Raw genomic sequence first — 20,467 nt, forward strand, 5'->3', positions numbered from 1 at the left:
GAAGTAATCATATATCTTCTATAATATAAAGCTGAACGTCTGTGTGCGTGTCTGGTCACGAATAGGCTCCTATATGGGTGACTTTTATAGAAAACTGATCACATATAATGATAGAAGATGTATCGAGAAACAGGAATGGGTATGTTTATCTGGCATAATGATGATTCATTAAGATTGTGAGGTCTGCGTATGCGCCTAGTCCACAAAGTATGGAAATAAAAAAATTAAAAAAAAAAACGTTTACAAGTGTTTTTGATATAGATGTACATAAGAATACTTTGATAAGTATGTTTTATCTTAAATAGGGATGGTATAATAAAATTGTGGGGTCTGCATTCGTGCCTAGCCTCCATAGAATGGAGATATGCACAAACTTTAATAAAGACTTTTCATATCTATCTGCGTAAGTATACTTTGATAATTATGTTTCAGTTTGAAGAAATATGGTATAATAAAATTCTGGAGTGTTCGTTCGCGCCTGACCTCCATAGAATGGAAATATGTCACAAAGTTTAACAAGGTTTTTTAATATTGTGCTAAGTGTTTCAGTGTGAACAGGTATGGTATAATAAATTATGGAGTTTATCTATTTTATTTTTACTTTCATCATATTTTGCTTTGGTTTTGATACCCCCACATTCGAAGCTATCTCTTTACAATCCTTCCTTTTCATAACCTATCATACTTTCATAAATCAGAATCCATTTTCTGTAGGCTGTTTTTGAACCCAGTCAATGACGGGTACTTTTGCTAGTATACATATATATATATATATAGAGAGAGAGAGAGCAAACAGTTAATAAAACATGTTAAAAAACACTTTGAAAAAGAGTTAAAAACATATTTAATCTGAAAAGGAAACACTTGATAAGTAGATAGTCCTTAATCTGCGGAGTTTTGAAGAAATACTTTCCTTCTCATCAGAGGGTAGGAAAATATATTTATAGTTTTTTTTTAAAATTTAAATTTCATTCAGAAAAATAAATTTTTTCAAAACGGAAATTTATTGTTTGGACAAAGAATGCAATTCAGAGTTTTTTTTCCCTAACCCATGGATTTTCAATGTAGGCTCATCTCCTTGGAGAAAAAGTCGTTAAGTCGAATTAGGTCTAATTTGAAATAATTTTTCTATTCAGCACATACAAAGAAAATATATAAAAAATTTTTTTTTTTTTTTAAGGGACATAGATAAACAAAATGAAAGTAGAAACAAAGAAAGGATATGAAATTATGGTATCCTGGTAATCCTTGTATAGAGTGGAATATTCGTCTCAAGATTCCGATATTTATTTATGTGTTTATTTTTTATATCTCGTATATAATATCAATTCTGTCATGTTAACGTGTTAAAAAAATATTAGACAAAACCATTTCAAGTCTTTAGGGGAAGGGAGAAAGCAAATAGTACCTCTAACTCTCCCCCACTGCTATCTTAAATAAATTTATAAAAAAATCTTTAATATTATTTCCATAAGAAGACGTTTCCCTTTCTATTTTTTCTTTTGTATATATATATATATATATATATATATATATATATATATATATATATATATATATATATATTTTTTTTTTAATTTTCAGTTTGAAACATTTTAGTTTTTATTTGATTTTAACCTTATTGACTGAAATTTTATTTTATATGAATTTTCTAATTTTAGTTCACTCTGAACAGGGCACAATATCAGACATAAGGGGCTATTGTGAATTAGGAGATCCTAATTATATAGTTGGACAGCGATATAGTTGTTCACATTACATTTAAATTTTTCATGTTAGTGTTGTCGGAGAAACAGGAAATAGAAAGGGAATTCTAAAGGCTAGCAGTTCGAGGAAATAAACTATTGGAGTAGAAATTCCTCCAGCATTTAGTAAACCTTAACAGTGAAGGGGTGGAATCCTGCTAATAGATTGACCGGGAGTATTTATGTAGGGGGACACAAGTGCAGCACATTGATTTGAGCACATTCCATTAAATTACTTGTAAAAGAAGGGATGCAACATTGCAGTGATGAGACAGAGGCTGAAGCTTGTTAGATAGTGAGAGACCTATTAGATTAGTGACTCTTTTTTTTTTTTTTTTTTTTGATCTTGTCTGAGAGGGATGGAGGGTTAGTGGTTGGTGCACCAGCCAAATGTGGCAACAATACTCCATGCATGAGTGGATAGTGGTTTTATAGACATATAGGATACTGAAGAATTTGAGGAGCCCACCTTTGTGCCTAATTTTGCCTATGTATGGAGGCAAGTAAATAAGAGCAAAAATTCAAAATTATAACATAATTTTGGATTGTTTATTTGTTCGTGAACTCCTAAAATTTTGCAAATAGAGGAAAGGTAGGTTTCCTCTACCATGCTAGAAAATTACTTGCACCAGAGAGTATCTATCCTATATCTTTACAAAGCATAATTCATAGCATTACAAATTGATTTTTTCTTTTTAGATAACTGTTATTTTATCAACTTGCATGAAAAGAGATATGTAAACGATGCTTAAAACCGTTTGAATTATGCAAATACCATCAGTAGTTCAAAAGTTATGAGAATTTTAAGTGCCAAAATTTAGGCTTTTTCGTGGACATTTTTCTTTAGAAAAAGTTGGCTAAATTACAGACCTCAACATTTCAAAAAATTCGGTAATTTCACCACCATTTATTTATTTTTCAAGCTATTCTTATGAAACTTGGCACTCTTATGTAAAATTGTGTGCTCTTTCTGGTTATGCAGTCAAATCTAATGTATCTCTTTACCATAAGCCATGAATTATAAATTTAGATGTACAAATTTCAATTTTTTTTTTTTTAAACTGGCGCATGATATCATACAGTGAGTGTCTATTTATGAACAAAACTAAGTATTATAGTAATATTTAAATATAGGTTTATTGAGAATAAGCATTTTCCTGCCTCCTCACCAAAGGAGAGCTTAATCTTGAGTGTAGCCATTGAATGTCTAAAGAGTATCCATGGCCGGTATTTACTACTCCCCTCAAAAAAATTGAGTAGATATGAATTAATCTCAGAAATAAATCTAAGAAAAATTTTCATATAGATTTTGGATTTCTGTAACAGATGGAAATTCCCATAGTTGACCAGAACGTATGCATTTTGGGACCAGTCCAATTTTTAATTTTGTAAATCCTCTCTATCTGGCCCAAAATATACCCCTATTTTCTGAGAAGCAACCATAAATTGTACTCTACACGAATCCTCGATGTAACTTTCACAGTACCAGAATACCAAGAATCCTGATAAGCAACAACTATATATTCACCAGTTGATGGTAATTTTTGTCATTTCTATTCTGTTGTTTTACTGAAAATTCAATTATGTAAACAAAGAAATAAAATGTTAATTTTTTACCTTGTTTCCACCTTAACATTTAAAATGATTGCTCTTATAGGTTTTAGGATATGCTGAAAACGAATATCGCATATAAATTTTCTGCAAATAAGTAGTTTATATTGAGCAATGTCATTTCTTATGTTATTGCTAGTGGCCATCTTGGTACGTGCAAGCGCGCAAACGCAACCCTGAGAAACTATGCACAAACGCGCATACCAAGATGGCCACCAGCACATTAGGTATTGAAGCACATTAGGTATGTAATATTGCCGATGTCCATGAAAATACAGCATGCGCATGTAATACTACAATTCACTCATGTTGCCACATCTGGCGCATCTACCACTCATCTCACTCTTAAGGTTAAAAAAAGTGTCTCAAATCTAATAGGTCCCACACTGTCAACCAAGCTACAACCTCTGTCCCATCACCACAATGTCACATCTCTATGCCTGTTTTACAAGTACTTTAATGGAATGTGCTCTGATGAACTCATTGCACTTGTGCCCCCTCAGTGTACATACTCCCGACTAACCTGACAAGCAGCAAAGTCCCACTCCTTCACTGTTGAGGTCTCCTAGATGCTGGAAAGCCTTCTACTCTTTTAGTTTCTTTCCTCAGACTGCTAGACTTTGGAATTCTCTCCCTGTTTCTTACTTCCCTAACTGTGCTAACCTGCAGAAATAATGTAAACAGACATCTCCCTGCTCAATTCACCACAGTCCCTTGTTTTTTTTTGTTTTTTTGTTTTTTACACGGTGGTCACCACTTATCAAGGCCCGGAAGCCACTCAGGGATAAGGGTTATTGCAAGCACAGTACGTTAGTGTGGAGATTTAATGAAGTGTTTACTTCATTAGGAATTTGTTAACGTTGGACTTGAAGACATCCAGGTTGTAGTCAGGTGGGAAGCAGGCAGACGGAACAGAGTTTCACAGGCGTGCAGTTAGATATGATTCATTTCATATGCCTTGTTTGAGGTAAAAAAGTGTTAAAAAACAAATAAAAAAAAAAAAATTGGTGTCAAATATGTTCTTGACCCCAACTGGGGGTCTGGATATCAAAAGACATCCACTGGTAAGGTCCCATTTGGGGGATGTGGGCAATGTGGAGTTGCCCCGTAGTTACCATTGCTGCCAGCTCCACTTTAGCCTGGTGTGGTAGTATCTATTAGAGCATCTGGTGCTACCAGATCAGACTGAAGGTACTGATTACCTGAACAAAAATGCACCAAACGTTATTTATTTTTTTTATCTTTCCCTTTGTAAAAGTCAGTTATGTTTTGTTAACTCAAAAGCAACAATTTTCTTCTAAATAAACAAAAAACAAAAAAACAAATATCATGAATAAATATTTGAAGATATAAATTACTCAAAGCATATATTGTGGACTTAATCTCATCCCGGTTGTACTATTAGAAAATGCTCTGCTGAAGTTGTTCCAGTTCTCTCTAAACTTTTTAACAAATGCCTTAATGAATCTTGTTTTCCTGACTGCTGGAAAACTGCTTCCGTGGTACCAGTTTACAAGAATTCTGGCGAAAGAACTAACCCATTAAATTATCGCCCCATTAGCCTCCTTCCTCTTTTCAACAAAATATTTGAGTCCATAATTAATAAAGCTCTAGTCCACCACCTTACAGTTGCTAAACTTCTGTCCAACCAACAATATTCTACTGCAGATATCCTAACTGTAATCTCTAAATGTATATACCATGCATTGGATAAAGTAGAGGAAAATAGGGTAGCAGGCCTAGATATATCTAAGGCTTTTGACAGAGTATAGTACAATGGTGTTTTCAGGAAAATCAGATCATATGATATTACTGGACGAATACTTAACATAATTTAATACTTCTTACATAAGAAAAGAATCCAGATTGTTCTCGATGGTCATATGTCTAAACAATACGATATAAATACGGGTGTACCTCAAGGGTCGATTCTTGGACCTTTATTATTCCTGATATTCATAAATGACCTTCCTGATAAAATTGTTTCTGAGATGGATATATCTGCTGATGACACCACGCTTTATTACAGGCACGTAGGGACAACGAATGAGCACATATCTAAGGCAATGGTGGAAAACCTTCAGTCTGTAGTTGAATGGGGACAAAACTGAATAGTGACATTCAATGCTGCCAAGACTAAGCTTATTTCCTTTAATAATTACAAGAAACCTTCTAAACCACCAATAGCTATGGCTAATGATAAATTATCTGAAAATATTTTGTTCAAACTCCTCGGTTTAACGTTCACAAGGAACATGAGTTGGAACAGATACATCAAGGACATCGCCAAGGCTGCTGTAAGGAAGGTGGGCTCTCTCTACCATGCTAGAAAACTATTTACGCTGGAAAGCATCCTGTACCTTTACAAGGCCACCATTCGCCCATGTATGGAGTATTGTTGTCACATTTGGGCGGGTGCATCTGCTGCTAGTCTCTCACTCCTGGACAGGGTTCAGAACAGTCGCCAACCTAATAGGTCCCGAACTGTTAGCTTGGCTTCAGCCTCTCTCCCATTGATGAAATGTTGCATCCCTCTGCTTGTTCTACAAGTATTTTAATGGTGGATGCTCTGACGAATTACAAGCCCTTGTAACCCCCCCCCCCCCAACATAAATACTCCCGACAAACCTGGCAAGCAGCTAAATCCCACCCCTATACAGATCCTCAGATGCCAGAAAGCCTTTTATCAGTTTATTCTCCAGAACTGCTAGACTTTGGAATTCCCTTCTGGGTTCCTGCTTCCCTGACTGTACTGACATGCAGAAGTTCAAGTGTAATGTGAACAGACATCTTGCTGCTCAACATTAGTATCACTGCAAATATGTCCCAAATAGTAGCCCCCTACATCAAAGTGGTACTGTGCTGTGTCTGTGGTGAAAATGTTTTGAAAAAAACAAACTTTTCCAAAATTACTACATTCAGCATTAAATGACCTAAAAATAATTGATATGCTGTAAAACAAAGACTGAATATTATAAAATGTTAAAATCTTTTTTTTTACAAATAAGTAATGATATAGACTAGGCACAAAAGGACATAGAATTCTTGATTCAATCTCAGCAATCTTGAGTTAATGTTTCATAAGAGTCCAAATTCCTTGTTGAGCCTTTGATGGCTGAACATCAAATGTATATTATACACAAAATAATCTCAACGTCCTTTTTTTTTTCTTTACTTTTTTTCACATTTAACCAGGCACATTGCCACTGTGACATGGAGGGTTACTGTGAATTAGGAGCATCCTAAGTGGGGAGTTCTGCAGCAAGATGTTTAGTTACATATAAACTTCAGCTTGTTGGTACACTGAAGGAAATAGAAAGTGGGGTAGGAATTCCAAAGTTCAGCTGTCTGAGAAAAAAAAGCTATTAGAGTAGAAAGACCGCCGGCGTCTGGGGATCGTTACAGTGAGTGGCTGGGATTTTGCTGACTGATGGATTGCTTGATCGTATTATGCTGAAGGAGGCACCAGTGCAGCAAGTTCGTTGAAGTATATTCCATTAAATTACTTGTAAAATATGTACAGTGATGTGACATTGTGGCGGTAGGACAGGAGCTGGAGCTTGGTAGACAGTGTGAGACCTATTAGATTTGTCTCATTTTTGGGTCCTGTCTAAGAGGGAGAGGCTAGTGGGTGGAACACTAGATGCATGAACGGATGTTTGCTTTGCAAACTTGGCAATGTCTACATATTTGTTGCAATTTATGTTATTTGTGAATGTTAGGCCGAGGAGTTTGAATGATGAACTCTTAGGTAGGGTGCTATTAGCTATATTAATCTGTGGTTGAAAAAGTTTCTTATAATTGTTAACGGAAAAAAGTTTTGTCTTGGTAGCCTTAAATGTTGCCATCCATTTTTGACTCCATTTCAGACTGGAGGTCACTTTCTAAGGATTCAGCCATTGTCTTGAATATGTGTGTTATTTTTTTTCCTACATATCGAAAATAGAACATGGCGTCGTTGAGAAGTATACCTATGTTGAGCACGATCAGGGAGATCGTTTATAAAAAATCAGAAATAATAATGATCCAATGATTGACCTCTAGGGCTCACTTGCATGTTGTGTTTAGAGGACAACCCGGATCTTTCTTTTGTGTAGAAGTATCTGATTATAATAAATATTCATCCAGTAATACCATGCAAATTAAGTTTCATGAGAAGCCCTTCATGCCAGATTTTATCATAAGCTTTGGATGTATCAAGCTTTGTCCAATTTATGGTAAATACATTCCAAGATATCTACAGTAGAATAGGCTTGCTTAAATCCATACTGTTGGTCAGAAAAAAATTTAACATTGTGGTGAATAATTTCTTGATTAAAGATTCAAAAATTAAATGAAGAGTGAAAGATAGGGCTTATAATTTTGTGGGTCAGTCTTTCACCAGAATTTTTGCACACAGAGGCAATTGTCCAGCTATCATGAAAGCAAGATTTGGCAAGGCATTTGTTGTAGTCTAGAGAGGACAGGGACCAGCTCGGCGTATTTTTTTTAATACTATAGCATCAGAGATAAAATCAGACCCACACGTTTTTGATGTGTCAAAGTTTTTTCTTCAAATAAAATTATGGCTAAAATTATTTTTTCTGGCAAATTTTAATTTTATATTAAAAATTTCTTAATTTTGTCTCATATATTGCTAGGGAAAGTTTTCTTTTTATTAAATAAGTAGAGAATTTCTCTGAGAATGTAAACATTTTTTGTTAGTATTACCTTTTCTATATTTTTCTTTTCTTTTAAATTTATATCTCTCGCAATAGCTTTCCAAGCTGTCCTCCAGCTATGCTGTGGATATATATATATATATATATATATATATATATATATATATAAAATTTTTGCATATATTGAAATTTTATATTTAATTTTAGAAATCCACATCTGGGGAAAATTTGACAAAACAACAAAAAATATTTTTTTATTTAATTTTTTTTTTAATAAACTTTTTTTTTTAATTTCAGGTTCATGGAATTATCCGTCGTGCCAGTACATTTAACACTCACCGTATCGAGCATTTATATGCCGATCCAAAAACTCACAGAGAAGGATGTAAATATTTTAATTTTATTTTCCATAAAAAAAACTTGTCACGTTTCGTTATTCTTTAGTTTTCGTTTTTAGTCTGTTTTTTACAAAAAAAAAAAAAATAAAATAAATAAAATAAAATAAAAGAAAGAAAAAAATTGATCTAAATCTGTCAATTTCAAACTTGAATTAAACCCCAACAAATTAAAGTTCTTTTTTTTGAGAACATACAAATTTTCAATTATAAAATAGAAAATTCAGGCAAAAATAGTATCATATATACATATATATGAGGTCCCTCCCGCCTAGAGTCCTACACTATAAAGTGCTGAGGGTGGGGCTTTGTTAACTATTCCGTAATTTCACCTAATATGCAATAAACAAAAACCACCGTAAAAATAAAATTTAACTTTTTCCATTGTTGAGAGAAATTTTTATTTTGTGCATGGTGTGTTGATGGGTTTGTGGGGGTATGTGTGTGAATATATATATATATATATATATATATATATATATATATATGAACAAATGATTAATAAAACATGCTAAAAGACATCTTGAAAAAGAGTTAAAAACATATTTAATTTTTAAAAAAGGAAGCACAAGATAAGTGGATAGTCCTTAATCTGCGGAGTTTCGAAGAAATAATCCCCTTCTCATCAGAGGGCAGGAAATAGCAAAATGCAGGATCGGATTTTGCATATAAAAGTATTTAATGAAACTACAAGTAAGTCACAGATCTTACTTGGTTAAAAAAGGGTGAGGTAAGGGGAACAGGAGGCAAAAGAAAAATGATAAAACGATTTCACATGAATGGATAGTCCGGTGAAGGGTAAAAATCCAAAAATATTAAAATCCAAAACGGTCGAATTTAAAATTTCAATCCAATGGGTAAATTCCAAATGGTCCAAAATAATCCAAAAGGCAGAGTTCCTTGGAAAAAAGTGCAAATGGAATGAATTCCAAATCATTAAAAGAAAAGCACTGGAGATAATATTTAAAACACGTCTGTCAAGGCTGGATGAATCAAAAAAATTAAGGTTTAAAAAAAAAAAAAAAAAAAAAAACCCCGAAAAACGGTGAAAGTTTAAATTTGAAAAGCAAGGTCAAACTGACCCAGACAAAAAGCGCGAAAGTTAGCGTTAATAATTAGGTCAGCTTAGATATGCACGTGAAAGTCCCAGAATTAAATTAAGAAAACTGATCAGAAGAACAAATAAATGGCCAAGTTTAAGAAATGGGGCGTCTGTTATATATATATTTAAAAAAAAAAAAAAAAAAAAAGTGAAAGTAAATAAATAAAAAAAATAAATGAAAAATAGAAAATTATATATCTACACACACACATATATATATATATATATATATATACATACATAAATACAGACACACAAATGCACACATACATACATTTTATATATATATATATATATATATATATATATATATATATATAGTCATCCACATATAGTACTATTTTGCTGTATCACAGCTTATCAGTGCAGCTAAACAATCAATTACCTCAAGTCAGGTTGAAACTCGATTGCCTAGACGACAGTCAGTGCTTCTAACAGTTACTCTATTCGGCTGCTTCTAAGATAGATATGTGAATTAATATTGTCCAAACGCCTAAGCTCCATTCATTTACACAAAGGAGCATTGCTTAATATGCTAATGCCGGCGTGTATATCACTTTCTAATATGCTAACCCCAAGATAGAGAGCATTATAGTCATCGACATACAGTAGTTTCGCTGTATCACAGCTTGTCAGTGCAGCTAGACAAGCTAGCTATCTCAAGCCAGATTTGAAACTAAGCTTGTTTCCTTTAATAATTACAAGAAACCTTCTCAACCACTAATAGCCATGACTAATGATACATTACTTGAAACTACTTTGTTCAAACTCCTCAGCTTAACGCTCACGGGGAACATGAGTTGAAACAGATATATTGAGGGCATTGCCAAGGCTGCTGCAAAGAAGGTGAACTCTCTCTACTGTGCTAGAAAGTTACACCTGAGAGTATCCTGTACCTCTACAAAGTCACCATTTGCTCATGTATGGAGTATTGTTGCCACTTTTGGGCTGTTACATCTGCTACTACTCACTCTTAGACAGGGTCCTGCACTGTCAGTTAAACTTCAGCCTCTGTCCCATCAATGAGATGTTGCATCCATCTGCCAGTTTTACAAGTATTTTAATGGAAGTGCTCCAATGAACTACAAACCCTTGTACCTCCTCCACGTAAATATCTCCTAAAAATCAGACAAGCAGCAAAATTCCACCCCTACATAGTATAGATCCCTAGATGCCAGAAAGCCTTCTACTCTAACAGTTCCTTCGCACGGACTGCTAGACTTTGGAATTCCCTTCCAGGTCCCTTTGTCTCCAACTGTACTGACATGCAGAAGTTCAAGTGTAATGTAAATAGACATCTTGCTGCTCAAATGACAAACCCTTTACTGCTTTTGAAGCTAACTCCGGTTTGTATCAGTTCACCCGAATATCCTTTGGGGTTACAAACGGAGTTGCTTGTTTTTAGCGAATTGTCAATGAAATTATTAGTTCTGAGGACTTACACGACACCTTTGGATACCTGGACAATATTTTTATCTGTGGAAAGGATCAGGAGCAACACGATGAGAATCTGGCGAAATTTATCAAAGTAACAGAAAAACGGAAAATTATGTACAATAAAGAAAAGTGTTTTCTGTGAATGAACTGAGCTCCATGGGTTATATCATTGAACCCAACAGTCAAATTAAACCCGACCCCAAGAGGTTGAAGCCTTTAAAAGAACTCCCTTATCTAACTGATGGCAAATCACTCGGGCGAGCCCCGGATTTTTTCTCATATTATTCAAAGTGGATCCATAGGTATTCTGATAAGATTCAGCCTCTTATTTAGACCAATTTATTTCCCCTTAATCAGGAAGCTCGAAATGCATTTGACAGTCTAAAGCTAGATATTGAATCAGCTGTAATAAAAACTATCGACGAGAATGCTCCCCTTGAGTTAGAGACTGATGCCTCTGATTGTGCTCTTTCTGGAGTCCTCAACCAAAATGGTAGACCAGTTGGTTTTTTTCTCACGAACTCTACATGGCTGTTGAAAAGGAAGTGGCTGCCATTATAGGAGCAGTTAGATATTGGCGCCATTACCTCTTGGGGAAGCACTTCAAACTTATTACTGATCAAAAATCAGTAAAATTTGTTTACAACCAAAATCACCATAGTCGAATAAAAAAACGATAAATTGCTCCGTTGGAGATTGGAGCTTTCATGCTTCAATTTCTACATTATCGCCCTGGTGAGAATAATCTTGTAGCTGACGCATTGACATGTGTTTCTTGCGCTACTGTGAATCGTAGCAATTTGCATCGATCCTTGTGCCATCCTGGGATTACAAGGATGATGGTCTTCATAAGGAGTAGAAACCTCCCTTACTCTCTTGAGGATATTCAGCAGATGACAAAGGACTGTATTGTTTGCAACAAGTACAAACCAAGATTTTTCCACCCTGTTGATGGGCAGTTAATCAAATCAACTCAACCTTTCGAGAGGTTGAACCCCGATTTTAAAGGATCCCTACCTTCATCTACCCCAAATAAGTATATGTTGGTATTAGTTGATGAATACAACCACTTCCCATTTGTATACCCTTATAAAGACACAAGTACCCAGAGTGTATAGTAATCTTGCTCCCACCTGTTTTCTATATTTGGCATGCCCAGCCAAGTTCATTCAGATAACGGGAGTTGTTTCAAGAGTGCTGAGTACAAGAATTATATGCACAGCAAAGGGATCTCCACCAGCTACAGCACTCCATATCACCCGCAGGGGAATGGTCAAGTGGAGCGAATGAATGGAACAGTGTGGAAAACTATTTCAGTAGCATTGGAAGACAAAGGTTTGCCGACTGAACTCTGGGAAAAGGTTTTAGCAGAGTCCCTCCATTCCATTCAGTCTTTAATATCCACAGCCACAAATGTGAAACACCTCATGAGTGCCTGTTTAAACACCCAAGAAGATCAGTGTCCAGGACAGTGGTACCATCTTGGATGACCTAATCTGGTTTTGTTTTAATGCGGAGACACAACCGATTAACTAAATATGAACCTCTAGTTGATAAGGTTGAACTTCTAGATGCTAACCCCCAGTATGCTTTTGTTCGATCTGACGAGGGTAGGCAGATGACTGTATCTACACATGACTTGGCCCCGTTGAAAGACTTCCAATTCACCGATCACCCACATGAATCGGAAAACTGGAATGATACACCAGCAGATAAGCAAGAGGAAAATTCACCCCTACCAGTAGAACCACCTGTTTTGCGACGGTCAGAACATAGTAGAAGACTACCAGATAAGTTGAATTTGTGATTCTAGAGTTTAGTGAATCTTGATTAAATTTATTTTGCGCATCAGAACTATTAAATTGCGCTCCTTGTGCTGGCTGAATTAGTGAGTTTTAACATTGCAAACCTGAACTATTAAACTACATTCCTTGCATTGGTTGTGATCAACCCACCTTCATACACTAATACTTGAATGAACTTTCCACCCATGGCAGGAACTTTCTAATTTAATGGAGGGGAGAATGTTGTATTGTGTTTTGTATGGATACGAAACTTCCCAATAGCACTCTCCCTGACGAAGCGCTAGCTCTGTATACTACTCCAGTAGTGTCCGCCATGTTACATGTTACTTTATAGTGTTGACGTTGGGTCCGACGTATCGTTCTTTTGTGCTAATAAAAATCGTATTTAAAGGGTATACAGTATTTGTTTTACTTATAACAACTATGCTTCCCTTATTTAAGAGACCCCCCCCCCCCAAAAAAAAAGAACACTATCTTGTTCAGAAGCTTTGAACGTTCTTTTTTTTTTTTCTATATTTTGTATATTTTAAGATTTTATGTATAATTTTTATTATTTATTTATTTTTGGATAAGAGTTTTGACAATACGGGTACTTATGTAGAGAAAGGACCGTGCAAGTGTTTTTATTATTAGATTCAATTTTTACGGTATCTTTTGTGGGGGATATAATTTTTAAAAAGCTCTCTCCCTCCCTAAATTATATTTAAAAAATAAAATCTATTTTCTTTTGGAAGGGAGTGGGGTGGGGGTGGGACTCTTTTTAAAACTATAGCTACCGCAGTATTTTCTTAAATTAGCTGTTTTTAAGCGATTATCGAGACTCTCAAGATGTAATCTGCTCATGTCAGACATTTTTTATTATAAAGTAACACTCGACACTACTTGTTTTTTTTTAACTGAATAAACGCTTTAAAATAAGTTAAACCACTAAAAGTTTGCAAAACTAGGTAGAAAATGAACACTTAGAAAAATCAATTTATCTTTTTTAAAACAACCATAAACGAGTAAAAAAAAAAAAAAAAAAAAAAAAAAAAATATGGGGTGTATAGTCCAATTTAAAAACAATACCTCCTTCAAGAACGGCCATAAAATGTTTTCAATCGATATTTATTCAATAATGGACGAGTTTTCCTACCACCTTCATTTGTACTACTAGCCATGCGAACAAACACTTGTTGGGTGGGTTCATTGGCTTTTTTTACGATTAACTATAATAAAGAAAAACAATTTTTTTTATATTTGAATGAAGGTTTTTGGTCTCATGCCAAAAGACACATCGGAAAATTGTTGGGGACGAGAACTGAAATGTTCCACCTTCATCTTATGGAGTTTTTTCTTTTTTTGGCGGAAAACGGAAAAGTATTCCCGCATATAATTATTGCCATGAGTGATATAGTTTTTTATTTTCGTTAATTAACAAGTCTATTTAATTTTTGTTGTTGATTAATTAACAACGTTTTATTGTAACAGGTTATTTATTTTTATTTTGTGTATGTTAATTAATAAGCGTCCCAAATTATACCTTGCAAAATATGCTTATTTGGGCCATGTTTATGTAGTTATCTCCCCTAGATCGGCGTTTTTGTTGCCATAAACGTCAAGAAACGTACATAAAAGATAATTGATATAAAAAATCAACAAGGGAGATAATTCTAAACCTTTTTTTTTTATCTCCCTTTAATCGTAATATTTTCTCCCTTTAATCGTAATATTTCCTTGTACTTTATACAGGTTTAGCAAGTTGGTTTTAATAATAATAATAATTATTAATAATAATAATAATAAAAACTTACCAGTAAAATATTGAGTTTCTTCCTTATCGATTTATTTTTTACTTTAGTAATCTTTAGGTACACTCAGAAAAAAAAAAAAAAAATGGTTGATCTCTCAAAGCATTTTGACCCATTTCCTCCATTTAAAAATTCACAAACTTCAAGAAATCAACTAATTTTAATGAAATTTTTAGTATTTATTAATTAACGACCACAGAATCTCATGAATTCATTATTTTCTTTTTAAAAATCTTAGTGAAAATGTACTTTCTTTAAACCAAAAAACACTTATTAAAAAATAAAATAAAAATGCATATTTTTTAAAAAATGAAAATAAAGCATCGTAGACGTTAATTTTTTTCAGAACATTACGAAAAAAGCTTTTAAAGTTCGTGTTAATGAAGTCAATATAACTTAGCGAAAAAATCATTTCTTGAACTAACGATATTATCATTGAATTAAGCATTGCTTATTCAATATTTTTACCAAACCATAATATAATTGCAAAAAAAAAAAAAAAAATCTGTGATCTTAATGACAAAATGTCATATTTTTCTTTGTTTGCTTCATGGTGTAAACATCAACGTAAGAATTTTTTTTTATAATCTTAAAAAAAAAGTTAAAAAAAAAAAGATAAAATTGAGATTCCAGATCACTAAGAAAAAAAGGATTAATTTATTGTTACAACACGTTTAAGAATAAATGGCGTCAGCATGTAAAAAATAAATATAGAAATAAATAAAATTAAATTAACGCTGTAGAAATTTTTTCACAAGTTATTTAAAATTTTGAAATTCTAAGGAAAACATTCATAAACAGATTTCATCACTATTTTCAAGATATTACGAAATTTGAGAATTTTTAACCAATAATATCGTTAAAAATACCCCCGGACTTAAAACTAAATTAAAGTAAAATTCAATTTTTATAAAATATTTTAATTATTTCCTTTTATTGTAACAAAATAGGATTACAGAAATTAAAGTGTAATATTTTTAAGTATAATATATATAATAATTTTAATGTTTTTAAGTATAATATATATAATAATTTTAATGTTTTTAAGTATAATATATATAATAATTTTAATGTTTTTAAGTATAATATATATAATAATTTTAATGTTTTTAAGTATAATATATATAACAATTTTAATGTTTTTAAGTATAATATATATAATAATTTTAATGTTTTTAAGTATAATATATATAATAATTTTAATGTTTTTAAGTATAATATATATAACAATTTTAATGTTTTTAAGTATAATATATATAACAATTTTAATGTTTTTAAGTATAATATATATAACAATTTTAATGTTTTTAAGTATAATATATATAACAATTTTAATGTTTTTAAGTATAATATATATAATAATTTTAATGTTTTTAAGTATAATATATATAATAATTTTAATGTTTTTAAGTATAATATATATAATAATTTTAATGTTTTTAAGTATAATATATATAATAATTTTAATGTTTTTAAGTATAATATATATAATAATTTTAATGTTTTTAAGTATAATATATATAACAATTTTAATGTTTTTAAGTATAATAATGTTTTAATTTCTCTATAAATTTAAAAATAAAATTAATTTTTCGACATTTTGGGCGTCTATAGAAATTCTGCGCGTTGCATTTTCGTTTTAATCCAGCAGAGGCAGGATTCTGTTACTAAACTTGCTTTTTGGGAATACTTAAGCAATTTGTTAGAGAAGACTAATTTTTTTTTTTCTAAATTCAGTATCTCTAGACTTTACTAAGTATCTTTAAAATAGTTCCAAGAAAGTTGATCTTTATCTTTCAAGGATTTTTACAATTAATTTATTTAACTTTCAGATTTAGCTGAATTTCCGAGTATTTGAAGCCAATGTGGAAAATATTTTCACTATAACTATTTTTAACATGTAAAAATTTTTTCCTTTTAGAGATTAACTTTAGGCTATAATCTTTCAAACACCAAAAGTAATCGGAAAATTATAAAAAGAATTATGATGAACTGGTTTTTAAAACCATGGACCCTATCAGTTTTCACAATTAAATTGCACGTACCTAGAATTCTTTATTTTTTTTATCTACTAAATTTTATTCACGTTTGGTGTTAGTCGTTAAAGTCATTGACATAAGGGAGATTACTCCGTTTAGTTAAATTCGTTATGTTTTTCAGAAGAGATTTTGGGATGCTGAAATTATAGCTTCAAGGAATTATAATTTTTATTAAACAAAACTATTATCGCCGGACGAAAGCAGAACTAACCCCCCCCCCCAAAAAAAAACCAAAAAAAAAAACCGAAGAATCTTGATAATAGCCATATTATTATTATTATTATTACTACTACAACTACAACAAAAAATATAGTCTTTAAGGTAAAACTTGCAGAGAATGCTCTGTTTTACGGTTCTTATAAAAATGGAAATTTTAATTTCATTCCGTTTCTATCTCTTTTTTTTTTGTAACTTGCGCTGCGTCCCCTCAAAATTGAAAGAATAACATTCCACAATCGTACTTTATATATAGCGTGTTAGGAGGCGATGAAAAAAATCCAATAAAGTGCTCGATCGTGGATATGAGAGCTGAAGATACAATATTCATTACAACACTATATATACATATTTCAAGGCCATACCAATTGTTTCATTGCGCTGAATCAACCATAAGAGGTTGGAAAGAGTCAGCGCAAATTCATCAGTGACTTTGAAAAACTGAAACAATGCAAAATAAACAGAGAAAAAAGTTCTGTTTTAAAATTCAAAACTCTGAGTCTTAAACGCTCGTTTAACGTTTTTTTCTTTTCTCTGTTTGTTTACTTTGCATTGTTTCAGTTTTAATAACTTTTAATTCTGATTTTCTATGTTTATTGTATTTAGCAAATTAGGTATTAACCGTTATATTTGCTAATATTTTCTCATTTGAGGAGATAGGTAGACAATAGGTAGAAAACCAATAGATTAAGGAGATATACTTATTGAAATGTATTCTTTGTCTTGCATATAATAAAAATTCTAGAATAGAAATTTAACCATTTCACATCATAAAATTTAAATTACTAAATTATAATATATATTACTAGCAAAAGTACCTGTCGTTGACTGGGTTCAAAAACAGTCCACAGAAAATAGACTCTAGTTTATGAAAGTATGACAGGTTATGAAAAGGAAGGGTTGTAAAAAGATAGCTTCGAATTTGGAGGTATCAAAAGCAAAGCAAAATATGATGGAAGTAAAAATAAAATAGATAAACCCCATAATTTATTATACCATACCTGTTCACACTGAAACACTTATCACAATATTCTGTGGATCTATATTAAAAAACCTTGTTAAACTTTATGACATATTTCCATTCTATGGAGGTCAGGCGCGAACGAACACCCCAGAATTTTATTATACCATATTTCTTCAAACTGAAACATAATTATCAAAGTATACTTACGCAGATAGATATGAAAAGTCTTTATTAAAGTTTGTGCCTATTTTCATTCTATGGAAGTCAGGCGCGAACGCAGACCCCACAATTTTATCATACCATCCCTATTTAAGATAAAACATACTTATCAAAGTATTCTTATGTACATCTATATCAAAAACACTTGTAAACGTTTTTTTTTAATTTTTTAATTTTTTATTTCCATTCTTTGTGGACCAGGCGCGTACGCAGACCCCACAATTTTAATTAATCATCATTATGCCAGATCAAACATACCCATTCCTGTGTCTCGATATACCTTCTATCATTATATGTGATTAGTTTTCTATAATAGTCAACCATATAGGAGCCTATTTGTAACCAAACACACAGACGTTCAGCTTTATATATATATATATATATATATATATATATATATATATATATATATATATATATATATATAAACGAAAGATTTTTTTTATATATAATTTTTTATAAAATTTTATTAATAAAAACGAAATAATTTAATTTTTAAACGAAAAAAGTCAATTTGGCGTACCTTATTGACTTTTTTTTTTTTTTTTTTTTTTTTTTTTTTACATAAGTTCAACTCACCATTCAAATTGGAAATGTCGACTTTTATAGGTTATCGGGTACTCTCCCAACGAATAGACAAACATCAAACTTCAGCTTTTTTTTTTTTTTTTTTTTTTTTACAAAGGCATCACCACATTATCAAGGCCAAGAGGCCACTCAAGGATAAGGGTTAAAGAGTGTACAGTAGAAGTTGGTCAATATAGTAATCATTAGTAATGAAAATTTGGTAAATTTAATAACTTATATGGAACGGCTCATCAAGAACTTATTTACCTTAGACTTGAACACAACCATATTGTAGTCAGCCGGAAAGCAGGAAAACGGAAGACAATTCCACAGGCGTGCAGTTCTAAGAAAGAAGCTTTGTTCATGGAATCTATGTTTAGGTTTAGGCACAGATAAAGAGTGGGGGAAATTATTGATAGTGTTTACAGCTAGACGAGTGTTTCTTGTGAAAGTTTGGCGAGGGGGGACCATAGATTGAAGCTCAGTTGAACACTTTCCATGAAAATAACGATACATCAGAGACAAACTCGCAACATCTCTTCTGTGAGATAGAGGTTGTAAGGAGGAGAAAAGGACATCTCCTACGAGGCTACGAAGTCTATTTTGAACTCTATCAAGGCAGGACAAGTCCTTTCTAGCAGCTCCTGCCCAGATGTGGCAACAGTATTCCATCCTTTCGGAAAAAAACACCCCCAACCTTGTCAACATACCCGAAAAACTATATGTCGAATGTGAACAGTGAGTTAGACGTAATGTAATAAAACGGAACGAAATTTAAATTTCCGTTCCATTTTTAAAACAACCATAAAGCAGAGCATTCTCTGCAAGTTTTACCGGCTTTAACTTATAACTGCGAAATTTCCTTTTTATGCAACAACGTTTATAACATTGATAACAATCACAAAAAAAATATCGACGATAATAATTTTGTTTAATAGAAAGTACGATTCCTCGAAGTTGCGTTGGTTTCAGCGTGACAAATTGTTTTCAGAAAAAAAAAACGAATCTTCGATGAATGCAGTTATTTCTCTTAGGTCGATGATGACTTCTTATGCAAACTCACATTGTATTACAGTAAAAAAAAAAAAGCTCTACAAAAACAGTGGGGACAACTTATTGGTACTGGCATGTAGGGGAGACAATTTAGAAAAAAAAAATTAGCTGTATTATATGTCTTCGGTGGCGGTACTGTGCTAGAATCGGATAAATCTGAGGGAGATAACTCCTATTGACTAAAAACGAAAGATATTTTGCAATTAATAATTTGGAACGCTAAACCATTAGTACGGGAAATTGCCGAAAGTTTACGAAAATTAAACACGTTAATTAGCAAACTTTAACAAAAACGGATACACGGGTTTTTTTTTCTTTATTTTTTAATTAGAAAAAATCAATACAAATGAAAAATATTAATATACTAGTTTTATTTATTTATTTTTTTTTTACAAGGTGGTCAGTGGTCACTGGTCACCACATATCAAGGCCCGGAAGCCACTCAGGGATAAGGGTTATTGCGTCTACAGTACGTTAGTGTTGAGATTTGATAAAGTGTCTACTTAAGGGGGTGGTTCATCAGGAATTTGTTTATATTGGACTTGAAGACATCCTGGTTGTAGTCAGGTGGGAAACAGGCAGACGGAACAGAGTTCCACAGGCGTGCAGTTCTAAGAAAGAAGCTTTGTTCATGTAATATACGTTTTGGTTTTGGCACAGATAAAGAGTGGGGAAAATTTTTGACAGCGGTTTCAGCTATACGGGTGTTTTTTGTAAAAGATCGGCGAAGGGAGGACTAGGGATTGGAGCTCAGACGAGCACCTGCCATGGAAGTAATGATAAAACAAAGACAGGCTCGCAACATCTCTACTGTGGGAGAGAGGTTGCAGGGAAGAGAAAAGGGCATCCCCCACTAGGCCACG

The 20,467-nt window shown here is 32.6% G+C and overlaps 1 protein-coding gene across 2 annotated transcripts in view; it reads left to right on the forward strand.

Annotated features, from left to right (window-relative positions):
• LOC145277556 (GDP-mannose 4,6 dehydratase-like) overlaps positions 1-20,467 on the forward strand; it is a 337,466-nt gene that overhangs the window by 112,068 nt on the left and 204,931 nt on the right. For both annotated transcript variants that reach the window (XM_080129028.1, XM_080129029.1), the window contains exon 3: positions 8,315-8,402. In XM_080129028.1, the coding sequence (XP_079985154.1) occupies positions 8,315-8,402 (88 nt within the window). The remainder of the gene's footprint in view (positions 1-8,314; positions 8,403-20,467) is intronic.

Source organism: Euprymna scolopes, chromosome 6 (assembly GCF_053919585.1).
Source record: "Euprymna scolopes isolate OS-2025 chromosome 6, ASM5391958v1, whole genome shotgun sequence".
NCBI classification, from domain to species: domain Eukaryota; kingdom Metazoa; phylum Mollusca; class Cephalopoda; order Sepiida; family Sepiolidae; genus Euprymna; species Euprymna scolopes.